This window comes from Somniosus microcephalus, chromosome 8 (assembly GCF_052327205.1).
Source record: "Somniosus microcephalus isolate GS21.2 chromosome 8, FLI_Smic_1.0, whole genome shotgun sequence".
Lineage (NCBI taxonomy): Eukaryota > Metazoa > Chordata > Chondrichthyes > Squaliformes > Somniosidae > Somniosus > Somniosus microcephalus.
The window spans coordinates 199,009,903-199,024,938 of NC_140994.1; the positions used below are offsets into that span (position 1 = coordinate 199,009,903).

Here is a 15,036-nt window from a genome sequence, read left to right on the forward strand (position 1 = left end):
TGCCTTCAATTGCTTAGGCCCTAAGCTCTGGAATTCCCTCCCTAAACCTCTCCGATTCTCTACCTATCTCTCCTCCTCTAAGACGCTCCTTAAAATCTACATCTTCGACCTATCCTGATATCTCATTATGTGGCTCAGTGTCGAATTTTGTTTGCTAATGCTCTTGTGAAGCACCATGGGACATTTTACTACGTTAAAGGTGCTATATAAATGCAAGCTGTTGTTGTAAATAAGCTATGAAGAAACTAACCACGAGGAAACTAAAATATTTTTGAAAAAAATGAAATGAAAATTTTACAAGTTGCAAATTTATTCAGAATTATACCAGTTTACTCTTCTACATTTTATTCTTTTTGAAGAATTGCTTGATGCAGCACAGTGATGCCATGCATTTGTGCTTCAGTGTGTGGCACAGTGAAGTGGTAGGACAGAGGTTAATTTCCCCCCACTTCTGAGTTTTTGATACTATTCTGGGGAGGTCCTAATACCCTCCTGTAGGGATTTGGAGCTGGTTATTGCTGGAATGGTATGCAACCAGTTCAAGCAACATTGACAGACCCTTGTGAGTGGGACACCTGCATTCTTGGCAGAAGGTGCAGTTCCAGGGGCGAAAGTGGGAAACATTTTTGGAGGGCCTTGTGTCTTTCAAAAAGGGAAAAATAATTACCAATAATGCAGCATTTTACATTCATGTGGTCCATTGTGCCAGAGAACAGATGTTGTCTGAGCAAAGTAAAGTTAAACAAGTGCAAGTCAGAATCAATCTGGAGTGAATCATATTAATGTCGTTTCATATCTAGATCTCCATAAAACTGCTACAGCTCTTTTCAATATTTTAATTTATGCTACATGTTTACCCAAGTCATAAACAGCATTTGCTTTTATGGTAGTGAATTAGTTTTAATTGTGTTTTCTGTTTTACTTGTGTTTATGGGGTGTTTGTGACTGCTTGCTGCTCACACTGGTATTTTTGCCATTTTTTCATTCTATTAGCGCCATGTACAATCACTTTTCCCTTCATTGATTTCAAAACAATGCATCTTCAAAGAGATGGGGATGGTAAGTATGCTTTGCCATCGATCTGCATTCAGTCAACCAGCATTTAGAAATATCAAGAATAAAGGCTTCAGGTTACATGTGAAAGGAAATCTTACTGATTTGGCTTGTTTAAAATAAATTAATCATGGGAAATGGAAGCCAAGTGAAAACTAATTTTTAACCCTTTGAAAACTGGTGAGCTGAATAATTCATTCTGGATGTACCACAATTGAAGGTGTTCTGTTATCTTTGCTAGCACTGAATTAATATTTTAACATTTCAAAAATTATACGCTGCTTGGAGTAGCCAGTAATATTATAGTTGGATTAAAAATTGTTTATAATTTTATGTATAGATTTGATTATTTTGATTTTCTTTTTCTGCATCTTAATTATTTTTTGCTTTATGCAAGCCTATTATCTACATCTTTCAATAGATCAATTGTAGCAGTGGATTGTACACATAGAAACCAGTGGTTCTGCTTTCTTGATGGCTCAACTTATAAAGGTAATGAATAATTGAGCCATACAAATCGGGAACATGCCAGGTCTGATCCCGGTTGAGTTTGTTGATCCTGGTCACCCTGGCAATAGGGTGTTGAAGTTGGCCTCAGTATCTGGATTATGGAAAGGTTCACACTTCTGATTACTATCCATTGACACCTACTGAAAGTGACTTCTGTGAGGTGTAGGGGGTTTGCACAGGCGTGTTTGGTCAGTCAGCTTTGCCTCTGACTACCTTCTTTGAGCGGTTCGAATCGCTCGCCCCCTGGGTTCTGGACACCGGACTTGGATACAGGCAGCGATACAGAAAATCGAGTAGGCAAGTGGTTTGGTGTAAAAGAACCAAGATTTTGTTGAACTGAAAAATTATAACGATCGTGCACGAGAAAATTACTGGTACAGCACACTACAGACATAAAATGCTTATACTTAAAGGGAATGGGGAACACACGGCACAATCGAGGGAAAACAACTATATTAGCAATCCCCTTAATTCCCACCCCCTATACCTAACTAGATTAGACTATGAGGGGCCAGAACTTCATGCTCACCAATCCAAGAACTTGTTACGTTTAAAAAAAAAAACAGTTGAAGGTTTTGGGTTCACTCCTTGTGCACTCTGTGGCCTGCCGACGTCACGTGGTTCCAACGTGCTGCAAGGGTGCCGTCCAGGTAAAATACCCAATATTAAAGTCTCTGCCTGGGTATTTTACCTCGCAGGATGGGCTCTTCTTCAGTTGATGTTCTTCCTTGGTTGATCCTGTTGGGTTGAATGAGCTGGACTGAGGGCCCGTTTATTCGAAGCCCCACGCAGTCTTCTTCATACAACCCGTCCTGGTTGTAATCTGGCAGCGAGTTGAGAGGCAGGAGAGAAGAGACAAGAGAGAGTGGCTTCCATAGTTATACCCCCATCGGGAGCCCTTATCTGCACGGCAAATCAGTTCAGTCCTTTGTCTGATTTGGGTGAGCTCGTTTAAATGTTTAAAAACGTTTAGAAAAATTACCTGTAGAATGATAGTCGTTATGTCTAAAGTAGCCTCGAAACCCTAGCCGTTGTTAAAGACAAGTTGTGAATTGCTCCCACTCAGGCTTCATGTCTCTGGTGAGCGGTTCCTGATTTAAAATGCAGAAAGCCTAATGGCTTGATGGAGCCCATTCCAACTTAATGACTGGAATGTACAGTCTTTTGTTCATTTTATCAGTCCTTACAAAGTCTTTGATTAGTTTAAAACTTGAACTCCTTGACCTGCTTGTTTTGCAGAACCTTTGTTTTAAAATCCCATTTGGCCTGGTCACGAGGTTTACCACAGCCATTTTGGGTACCCTGGTTTTAAAATCAAGTCCATCCAGGGTCCCTTTTGATTAATAACTTCAGGGAATGTTGGAATTTTGAGAACCTTACAGAGGACAGGATCTGACTCAACTGTGCTGACCCCACAATTAAATAGCTTGGTGCTTATTACCTTACCTTAGGTACTGAACTGTAACCAGCACCCATGGAACCGTACTCTATTAAGGAGTCAATGCCTTGAGCAAAGGAAGGGAAAATATCCTGGATGATGGATGTTGAAGAGCTAAAGACCACAAGGAGCAAATTGATCTGTCAGTTTTTAATTCCTCTGCTTTTTGGCACTTGGAATTTTCAGGTTTTAATATGAATGCAAATAATATCATCATTGCATGGTTTTTCAATTGAAAACTTCAAAATATTCAGTACTCAAAGGGTTAATGTTAGGATTTTAAATGAGTATAAATTATACTATAAGTATTCCGTATTTCTCAAATGTTTCTTGGTGTATACTTTAATTGGTTTATTCACACTAATTTTCAGATTGTTTAATAAAAATTAATCTTATTTAACTTTGATTTGACTATCAGTTCCTGAAGTTTTAAGATCAGGATTTTGGCTTTTAGTATGGTGCACACAGATAAACGGATGTCTACTTCACAGTATGTATGTATTTTAGCCTTTCGCATGATTGAGCTAGAGTTGCTAATGTCTGCTCTGAGAACATAAGAAATAGGAGCAGGAGTAGGCCATTTGGCCTCTTGAGCCTTCTCTGCCATTTAATGAGATCATGGCTGATCTGATCTTGGGCTCAGCTCCATTTCCCTGCCTGCTCCCCATAACCCATCACTCCCTTATTGTTCAAAAATCTGGCTATCTCCACCGTAAATATATTCAGTGACCCAGCCTCCACAGCTCTCTGGGACAATTCCACAGATTTACGACCCTCCGAGAAGAAATTCCTCCTCATTTCGGTTTTTAATGGGTGACCCCTTATTGTGAAACTATGACCCCAAGTTCTAGATTCCCCCATAAGGAGAAACACCTTCTCTGCATCTACCTTGTCGAGCCCCCTCAGTATCTTGTATGTCTCAATAAGATCACCTCTCATTCTTCTAAACTCCAATGAGTATGGGCTCAACCTTTCTTCATAAGTCAACCCCTTCATCTCAGGAATCAACCTCTTGAACCTTCTCTGAACTGCCTCCAATGCAAGTATATCCCTCCTTAAATAAGGAGACCAAAACTGTATCCAGTACTCCAGGTGTGGTCTCACCAATACCCTGTACAGTTGTAGCAGGACTTACCTGCTTTTATACTCCAACCCCCTTGCAATAAAGGCCAACATTCCATTTGCCTTCCTGATTACTTGCTGTATCTGCATGCTAACTTTTTGTGTTTCATGCACAAGGACCCCCAGGTCCCTCTGTACTGCAGCATTTTGTAATCTCTCTCCATTTATATAATTTGCTTTTTTTTTTACCAAAGTGGATAACCTCGCACTTTTCCACATTATACTCCACCTGGCAAATGTTTGCCCACTCACTTAGCCTATCTATATCCCTTTGCAGATTCTTTGGCGATGATTTTGTCATTGGATGTGGCTTGGGAGCGGGTCAGCTGGTTTCCGGGTTCCAGTCCCACCCCCAACTGCATCCGGCCCACGGACGTGATTATACGTCGATTGACCTTGTTAAGCCCGCCGGCCAATTAAGAGGAAGCTGGTCAGATGACGTCATTTGCCGGTTTTCTTAAAGGGACCATGCACAATTTTTTTTGACAGCTCATTTCTCAGTGTTTGACAGCATTGAGGTGCTGCAAATACTGACGACGACTGTACAAAGGTGAGCTCTTGCACCCAGGCTCTCCAGTGACTCCCGCCTTAGGCTAGAACAGATGGCAGCTGCAGGTGAGGTTACAGAAGCGATCTGTCATTGTTGAGAGAGGTTCTCCCAATGAGGTGGGACTAGACATCCAATTCAAAACTTGTTACCTACAGAAAAGTGTAAATCCATAAAAAATGTTCTTACCTCTGAAAGTCACCAGTGCACCATTGGGTCCTTCACACCACTTCTGCAGCTGACATCAATGCAGAAACATTAAAGCAGACTCGCAACACACCACACTTACTTGGCGTGGTGTCAGGACGTCGGGAACCCCGAGGCAGAAGCGGCAAAATTGAAAAAGAGCCTGTTAACACCTATCAAGTACCTGTTAAGTGGCTATAATCCTCTTCTGCCGCTAGGTATTGGGTCCATGTGCAAATTGGGGACCCGACACTTGGGAAGATTGATTGGAGGGGGGTTGACAGCGGGTTCCCTACCTGCTGTCAATCTTTGCGATTTTGACAGTGGGTGGGGAACGTCAGAAGTCAAAAGTGACGTCGGCACAAGGGGAGGGAGCTGATTGAGGCCAGTGTCGGGAGCGGAGAGAGTGGCGGTAATAGGCTTACCAATCTCGCAGACCGGCGGCGGCGTTCCGGAATCACGTCACGATTCAAAAAGTGACGCGGGCAAGAGGAAGCAGCTGATTGGGTGAGTATGGCCAGGTGAGTATTTATACTAATCTATAGTTTGACAGTTAAGATTAATAGTTTATAAAATTTAGAAGGTCTTAATTTTTGTGGTTATAGTTTCTAAGGTCCCTGTTGTGTATCGGGGAGTGCTAGTAACCAAAGGCCCTTGAGTATATCATTTAATTGTAGCGTCATTAGTGGTATTGATTTGATTTAAATTAATTAAAAGGGTAAGTCATGGCAGGACAGCTCGGCCCCGTGGCATGCTCCTCCAGCGCTATGTGGGAAATCAGGGACACTTCCTGTGTCCCTGACGACCATGAGTGCGGGAAGTGTATCCAGCTGCAGCTACTGACAGACCGCAATGCAGCGCTGGAGCTGCGAATGGATGCATATTGGAGCATTCCCGATGCTGAGGACATCGTGGATATCATGTTTAATCAGTTGGTCACACCGCAGGTAAAGGCTGCACAGGCAGGAAGGGAATGGGTAACCGCCAGGCAGAGCAATAGGCGCAGGCAGGTAGTGCAGGGGTCCCCTGTGGTCATCCCCCCCTCTCTCAGATATACCAATTTGGATATTGTTGAGGGAGATGGCTTATCTGGGGAAGGCAGCAGCAGCCAACTTCCTGGCACGGTGGGTGGTTCTGCTGCACAGGACGGGAGGAAAAAGAGCAGGAGAGCTATAGTGATAGGGCATTCTATTGTAAGAGGAATAGATGGGTGTTTCTGCAGCCGCAAACAAGACTCCAGGATGGTATGTTGCCTCCCTGGTGCAAGGGTCAAGGATGTCTCGGAGCGGCTGCAGGGCATTCTGGAGGGGGAGGGTGAACAGCCAGTTGTTGTGGTGCATATAGGTACCAACAATATAGGTAAAAACCAGGATGAGGTCCTAAATGCTGAATATAGGGAGCTAGGAGGTAAATTTAAAAAATAGGACCTCGAAAGGTAGTAATCTCAAGATTGCTACCAGTGCCACGTGCTAGTCAGAGTAGAAATAGAAGGATATTTCAGCTGAATACGTGGCTAGAGGAATGGTGCAAGGGGGAGGGATTCAAATTCCTGGGACATTGGAACCGGTTCTGGGGGAGGCGAGACCAGTACAAACTGGACGGTTTGCACCTGGGCAGGACCAGGACTGATGTCCTAGGGGGAGTGTTTGCTAGTGCTGTTGGGGAGGGGTTTAAACTAAAATGGCAGGGGTTTGGGAACCTGTGCAGGGAGACAGAGGAAAGGGAAGCAAGGATAGAAGCAAAAGACAGGAAGGAGAAAAGCAAAAGTGGCAGCCAGAGAAATCAAGGGTTTAAATCAAACATGGCCACAGTAAATAATAATTCTAAAAGGTCTAAGTGTGTTTATAAAAAAAAAAAAAAAAACAAGCCTGAAGGCTTTGTGTCTTAATGCGAGGAGCATTCGTAATAAGGTGGATGAATTAGCTGCGCAAATAGATGTAAACGGATATGATATAATTGGGATTACGGAGACATGGCTCCAGGGTGACCAAGGCTGGGAATTCAACATCCAGGGGTATTCAATATTCAGGAAAGACAGGCGAAAAGGAGGTGGGGTAGCATTGCTAGTTAAAGAGGAGATTAACACAATAGTAAGGAAGGATATTAGCTCTGATGATGTGGAATCTGTATGGGTAGAGCTGAGAAATACCAAGAGGCAGAAAACGTTAGTGGGAGTTGTATACAGACCCCCAAACACTAATGCTGAGGTTGGGGATGGCATTAAGCGGGAAATTAGAGACACGTGCAATAAGGGCACAGCAGTTATCATGGGTGACTTTAATCTACACATAGATTGGGCTAACCAAATTAGTAACAATACTGTGGAGGAGGAATTCCTGGAGTGTATACGGGATGGTTTCCTGGACCAATATGTCAAGGAACCAACTAGAGATCAGGCCAACTTAGACTGGGTATTATGTAATGAGAAAGGATTAATTAGCAATCTTGTTGTGCGAGGCCCCTTGGGGCGGAGCGGCCATAATATGATAGAATTCTTCATTATGATGGAGAGTGAAGTAGTTGACTCGGAGACTAGGGTCCTGAATTGAAATAAAGGAAACTACGATGGTATGAGGAGCGAGTTGGCTAGGATGGATTGGGGAATGTTACTTAAAGGGTTGACTGTGGATAGGCAATGGCAAACATTTAAAGATCGCATGGATGAACTACAGAATTTGTTCATCCCTGTATGGTAGAAAAATAAAACCAAGAAGGTGACTCAACCATGGCTAACAAGGGAAATTAGGGATAGCATAAGATCCAAGGAGAGGACATACAAATTGGCCAGAAAAAGCAGCAAACCTGAGGATTGGGAGCAGTTTAGGATTCAACAAAGGAGAACAAAGGGATTAATTAAGAGGGGGAAAATAGAGTATGAGAGTAAGCTTATTGGCAACATAAAAACTGACTCAAAGCTTCTGTAGATATGTGAAGAGAAAAAGATTGGCGAAGTCAAGCGTAGATCCCTTGCAGTCAATCAGGGGAATTTATAATGTGGAACAAAGACATGGCAGACCAATTAAATACATACTTTGGTTCTGTCTTCACAAAGGAGGACACAAATAACCTCCCGGAGATGTTGGGGAACATAGGGTCTAATGAGAGGGAGGAACTGAATGAAATCAGTATTTGCAGGGAAATGGTGTTAGGGAAATTGACGGGATTGAAGGCCGATAAATCCCCAGGGCCTGATATTCTACATCCTAGGGTACTTAAGGAAGTGGCCCTAGAAATAGTAGATGCATTGCTGGTCATCTTCCAAAATTCTATGGACTCTGGAACAGATCCCATGGATTGGAGGGTAGCTAATGTAACCCCACTATTCAAAAAAGGTGGTAGAGAGAAAACGGGGAATTATAGACCGGTAAGCCTGACATCGGTAGTGGGGAAAATGCTAGAGTCCATTATAAAAGATATAATAGCAAAGCACGTGGAAAACAGTGACCGGATCGGACAAAGTCAACATGGATTTACAAAAGGTAAATCATGCATGACTAATCTACTGGAATTTTTGGGGGGATGTAACTGGTAGAATAGATAAAGGAGAACCAGTGGATGTGGTGTATTTGGACTTTCGATAAGGTCCCGCATAAGAAATTGGCGTGTAAAGTTAAAGCACATGGGATTTGGGGTAAGGTACTGACTTGGACAGAGAACTGGTTGGCAGACAGGAAGCAAAGAGTTGGATTAAACAGGTCTTTTTCCGAGTGGCACGCAGTGACTAGTGGGGTACCGCAGGGATCGGTGCTAGGAACCCAGCTATTCACAATATATATTGATGATCTAGACGAGGGAACTAGATGTAATATCTCTAAGTTTGCAGACGACACAAAGGTGGGTGGGCGTATGTGCTGTGAGTAGGATGCCGAGAAACTCCAGTATGATTTGGACAGGTTGGGTGATTGGGCAGATGCATGGTAGATGCAATATAATGTGGATAAATGTGAGGTTATTCACTTTGGTGGCAAAAACAGGAAGGCAGATTATTATCTGAATGGCAATAGATTGGGAGAAAGGGAAGTGCAACGAGACCTGGGTGTCCTTGTGCACCAGTCGCTGAAGGTAAGCATGCAGGTGCAGCAGACGGTTAAGAAGGCAAATGGTATGTTGGCCTTCATAGCGAGAGGATTCGAGTACAGGAGCAAGGATGTCTTGCTGCAGTTGTACAGGGCCTTGGTGAGACCACACCTTGAGTATTGTGTGCAGTTTTGGTCGCGTTATCTGAGGAAGGATGTTCTTGCCATGGAGGGAGTGCAGCGAAGATTCACCAGACTGATACCTGGGATGGCAGGGATGACGTATGAGGAGAGATTGGGTTGATTGGGCTTATATTCGCTGGAGTTTAGAAGAATGAGGGGGGATCTCATTGAAAGTTATAAAATTCTAACCGGACTAGACAGACTAGCTGCAGGAAGGATGTTCCCGATGGCAGGGGAGTCCAGAACCAGGGGTCACAGTCTGAGGATAAGGGGTAAGCCATTTAGGACAGAGATGAGGAGGTATTTCTTCACCCAGAGAGTGGTGAACCTGTGGAATTCTCTACCACAAAAGGCAGTTGAGGCCAATTCATTAAATATATTCAAGAAGGAGTTAGATATATTTCTTAAGGCTAAAGGGATATGGGGAGAAAGCAGGGACAGGATACTGAATTTGGATGATCAGCCATGATCTCATTAAATGGCGGAGCAGGCTCGAGGTGCCGAATGGCCTACTCCTGCTCCTATCTTCTGTTGTGTCTCGAGGGGTTTTATACCCTTACCTATATAACAATTATAAGAAGGACTCCGGGGTGGAGAGTTTAGTTAACGGCCATTTTATTTACAATGTGCTTCTTCACTCAATGCACTACATTCCCCATAGTGCATTGCAAATCACCACTACGGTATCCCATGTGGGACAATTCTAATACACATTCAAAATACACAACATATTTCCTCCCCCTTAAAATAGAATGTCCACAACACAGAATAACTGAAAATGACTATAACTTTGGAAGAGAGGGCAGACTGCCTCTACACTCCGCTAACCCTGGGGATTATTCTGCCCCATGCACACTGGTTAGCACTAACTATAACTAAGGCGCACTGGAGGCTGCCTTTCTCTTTCGGGGTAATGCCTAGTCTCAGGAGCAGGCTCTGGCTGGCTCTCCTGTGACCCTTAAGGCGTGGCTTCCTCAATGGCACAAGAGTGGATGGTGCCACCATCTCAGGGTCGGACGACCAGTCCCTGCTGGAGCCCCCAGCAGGTCCTTGATCCTCTGTTTCTTGGGTTACCTGTGGCGATTGTCTTGGCAGTAACTGGTCTACATGCCGTCTCCATGTTCGGTCGTCTCCGGTGCGGACTCGGTATGAAACGGGGCCCGCCTTTTGAATGACCGTAGCCGGGACCCACCGCTCCGGGGTGGTGTAGTTACGCGCGAGGACTTTGCCCCCCACCACAAAGTCGTTCTTTGGACCTCTGAGCTCGTCTGCTGACTTGATCCTGCTGATTGGCGTGCACCACTGCTTCTGTGGATGTTGGCCTCAGCAGGTCAGGGCGTGTCCGTAGCTGCCTTCCCATGAGTAGGAAAGCAGGAGATGCTCCAGTCGTAGCATGAGGCGTGTTTCGGTATTTCAGCAAGAAAGCATTCAGGCGCTGCTTTAGAGGAGCATCACTTCTTGCCGCTTTCAACGCGCGTTTCAACGTTCTGACAAATCTCTCCGCCAATCCATTCGTGGATGAATGATAAGGCGCGGAGAACGTGTGCTGGATTCCATTGCTCTTGAGGAACTCCTCCATCTCCTGGGATGTGAACTGTGTTCCATTGTCGGCAGACCAAATCGCCCGAACATCTCTGAGTCTCGATGGTTTTCTCCGTAGTGGTAGTGGACATTACTGCAACCTCCGGCCATTTGGAATGGGAGTCCACCGCGACCAGGAACATCGCTCCTTCCACTGGTCCCACGAAGTCCAGATGGATCTGTTGCCACGGTGTCGCCGGCCATTCCCATGGATGCAGTGGCGCTGCTCTTGGCGTATCCCTGGTTGTCTCGCATGATGGGCATGATTTCGCTTCAACTTCAATTTCATGATCCAGACCGGGCTACCAGAAGTAGCTTTGTGCCAGCTCCTTCATCCGGACAATACCACAATGTCCTGAGTGCAGCTCGTTGAGAACATGTTTCCGCAGCTTTGGTGGTATGATCACTCGCATGCCCCAAATGAGGCATCCTGACGTGACGGACAACTCCTTCCCGCTTGACAGGTAAGGTAGGAGCTCAGGTGGTGCGTGTGACACCCGTGATGCATCTCCTCGCATCACCCAATCCAGCACCTTGGATAGTGTAGGGTCCACTCTGGTCTCTTTCTTGACCTGCCGGGCCATGACAGGGTCATTGCCCACCATGTCAAAAAATCTGCTCACAGCCTTCAGAGGGCACAGGCAGCGGAAGTCTTCACAATCCGTCCGCATTGCCATGTGCTGCTGACCTCCGGTATTTGATGTTGTAATTGTGAGCGCTTAACATCAACGCCCAGCGCTGCATCCTGCACACTGCCAGGGAGGGTATTCCTGTGTGTGGACCAAAGATCGATGTCCGAGGACGATGATCCGTCAGCAAGGTGAATTTCCTTCCGAACAAGTAGTGATGGAACTTTTTGATTCCAAAGATGATGCCCAAAGCCTCTCTTTCAATCTGCGGGTATTTCACCTCCGCCTTGCTCAGGGACCTTGACGCGAATGCAATCAGCCCCTCTTCGCCTGAGGGAAAGATGTGGGACACGACCGCGCCGACGCCATAAGGCGACGTGTCACAGGCCAGCTGAATCTGCAACGACGGGTCAAAGTGCGTCAACACTCTGGGGTCAGTCAAAGCTGCTTTGGCTTTCTTGGAGTGCGAAGCTGCATTCTTCGTTCACGCCCAGGCCTTGCCCTGACACAGCAACTCGTAATGGCTTCAACAGTGATGCCAGCTGTGGAATAAACTTTCCGTAATAGTTCAGGAGACCTAAGAATGACCGCAGCTGGCCGACATTTGTAGGTGCAGGAGCGTCGGCAATGGCTTTCACTTTCAACGGTGCTGTGTGTAGGCCGTCCGCGTCGATGACATGGCCTAGGTACTCCACTGATGGCTTGAAAAATTCGCATTTGTCCTTGCGAACGCGTAAGCCATATTCTTCAAGTCTTCCCAGTGTCTTCGTCCGGTTCTGCAGATGCTCATTGTCGTCCTTTCCTGTGACAAGGATATCGTCGAGATAACATTGTACCCCTGGAATGCCGCTTAAGATCTTGTCCATAGCCCGCTGAAACAATGCTGGTGCTGACGTTATACCAAAGGGTAGGCGGCAGTACCTGTAGAGGCCCTTGTGGGTGGTGATAGTGAGGTACTTCTGTGAGTCCTCTTCTACATGCATCTGCAAGTAGGCGTAGGCTTGGCATAGATCAATCTTGTTAAACTTCTGACCGCCTGCTAGACCCGCAAAAAGATCTTCAATGATGGGGAGGGGGTACTGTTCAGCTGAGAGCACAGGATTCACTGTTACTTTGAAATCTCCACATAAGCGAACCGCGCCGTCACTCTTCATCACTGGTACCACGGGCGTGGCCCACTCACTGTGCGAAAACGGCACCAGGACCCCTATCTTGACCAGACGCTCCAGGTCAGCCTCCACCTTTGGTCTGAGGGCGTAGGGAACGTTCCTGGCCTTCAGGAATCGTGGCTGGCTGTCCGGCTTCACCTTGAGTTTGACCGTAATCCCCTTCATACTCCCCAATTCTCCGTCAAAGACAGCCGCATGCTTTGTCAACACTGCCGCTAGCCCCGCCTCTTCGACTGACACCACATTCACTTTTTTCCAATCCAGATGAATTTTCTCCAATCATGGCCTGCCCATCAGGGATGGATAGTCACCCTTGACCACGTAAACTGGCAGCATCACGGTTTGTCCATTAAGCTCCACCTTGACCTCCGTCTTACCCAGCATTTGGACTGTTTCCCCAGTGTAGGTCTTTTAAGATGAGCTTGGCCGGCGTCAGTGATAGGTGGTTCAGTTTTTCTTTGAATAGCTTCTCTGAAATCAAGGAGACAGCGGCCCCTGTATCCAGCTCCATTTTGACCGGTATTCCCTCTAGTAGTGGAGTGACTCCATAGCCTGATGAGCCTCCATTCACCGTTAACACATGGAGATTCAGCCCCCCATCAGAGTCTGTGTCACTGTCTTCCTGTTCTTGTTTCACCATGTGTAGGTTTTTCTTTTTAGAACGCCAGTTGGATGTGTTTCCTTGTTTGTTTTTGTGTGTCTCTGTGTAGGATTGTTTGCTTTTCCCTTTACACACACGTTCAATGTGTCCTTTCTTTTCACATTTCTGACAGGTCAGGTCTTTACACCAGCAGTCAGATGGCTGATGACCTGACCTTCCACATCTGTAACACTCTCTGGCGCCCCTTGCATGCTTATCCGGTGTAGCTGCTACCCTGTGCACTCTTGTTGCAGCCCCCAACAGCTGTGCATCTTTAGCTGCTAACTCCATAGACACAGCGAGCTCCACTGCTGATTTAAGCGTCAGTTTGTCAGTCGTGAGCAAGCGCTTCTGTGTTGCTTCACATCTTAATCCACACACAAACCTATCACGGACAGTGTCATTTAGAGTTTCACCAAACTCACAATGCTCAGTTAGCTTCTTTAGCACTGCAACATATTCGGCTATGGACTCACGCTCCCCTTGGTTTCGTTTGTGAAACCTGAACCTCTCGGCAATCAGCAGCGGCTTGGGTGCGAAATGTGTTTCCAAAACTTCCACAATTTGATCATATGTCTTAGCGCCGGGCTTATCCGGGTGCATCAAACTCCGTAACAAGCCAAATGTTTTTGCTCCGATCACACTGAGGAACATCGCCACTTTCACGTCATCTTTAATGCCATTTGCAGTCACGAAAATCCGAAACGCTCTGTGTAAGCACTCCATTGCTCCGCCGTTTCATCAAATGGTCCAAACGCTCCGGTTAGCATAGCCATTTTGTTTTTGTTTTTTCTTTACAGTCCTTTTCCTCTCTTATTTTTACAGTCCTATTCCTCCACTTCGTTTCACTGTATCGTTACTCTCCCCCTTCTTATTTGTGTAACACACGAACCGCCACCTTTACGAGGCAATTGCATCAGCACTAAACTGCGGGCGCGCCATTAAGAAAAGACAGGAACTTTTTACTTTAAACATCGCCGATTCCAGTGCAAAGTGATGCGCAAGTCCGTCGTCCTCGTTGCCAGTTTTGTTGTGTCTCGAGGGGTTTTATACCCTTACCTATATAACAATTATTAAGAAGGACTCCGGGGTGGAGAGTTTAGTTAACGGCCATTTTATTTACAATGTGCTTCTTCACTCAATGCACTACATTCCCCATAGTGCATTGCAAATCACCACTACGTTGTGGGACAATTCTAATACACATTCAAAATACACAACATCTTCTATGTTTCTACGTCCCGCCTCCAAACCCACACTTTGAATGCCAGCAAAATTCTGGCCTTTGTGTCCTCTTCACAACTTGCTTTCCCACTTATCTTTGTATCGCCAGCAAATTTGGCTATATTACAGTCAGTCCCTTCATCAGTCATTAATATAGATTGTAAATAGTTGAGGCCCCAGCACTGATCCCTGTGGCACCCCACTAGTTACCGTTTGCCAACCAGAAAATGACCCATTTATCCCGACTCTCTGTTTTCTGTTAGTTAGCCAATCCTCTATCCATGCTAATATGTTACCCCCAACCCCATCAGCTCTTATCTTGTGCAGTAACCTTTTTATGTGACACCTTATCGAATGCCTTCTGGAAATCCAAATACACCACATCCACTAGTTCCCTTTATCCGCCCTGCTCGGTATATCCTCAAAGAACTCCAGCAAATTTGTCAAACATGATTTCCCTTTCATAAAACCATGCTGACTCTGCCTGACTGTATTATGATTTTCTAAATGTCCTGCTGCTACTTCCTTAATAATGGACACCAGCATTTTCCCAATGACAGATGTTAGGCTAACTGGTCTATAGTTTCCTGCTTTCTGTCTCCCTCCCTTCTTAAATAGGGGCGTTACATTTGCAGTTTTCCAATCTGCTGGGACCTCTCCAGAATCCAGGGAATTTTGGTAGATTGCAACCAATGCATCCACTATCTCTGCAGCCATTTCTTTTAAGACCCTAGGATG

The 15,036-nt window shown here is 45.5% G+C and overlaps 1 protein-coding gene across 6 annotated transcripts in view; it reads left to right on the plus strand.

Annotated features, from left to right (window-relative positions):
- Window positions 1–15,036, plus strand: part of fam13b (family with sequence similarity 13 member B) — a 220,561-nt gene that overhangs the window by 133,430 nt on the left and 72,095 nt on the right. For 4 of the 6 annotated variants that reach the window (XM_085995563.1, XM_085995566.1, XM_085995564.1 and 1 more), the window contains exon 12: window positions 994–1,059. The exons of the other annotated variants lie outside the window; for them this stretch is intronic. In XM_085995563.1, coding sequence (XP_085851689.1) covers window positions 994–1,059 — 66 coding nt within the window. The remainder of the gene's footprint in view (window positions 1–993; window positions 1,060–15,036) is intronic. 6 annotated transcript variants of the gene reach the window in all.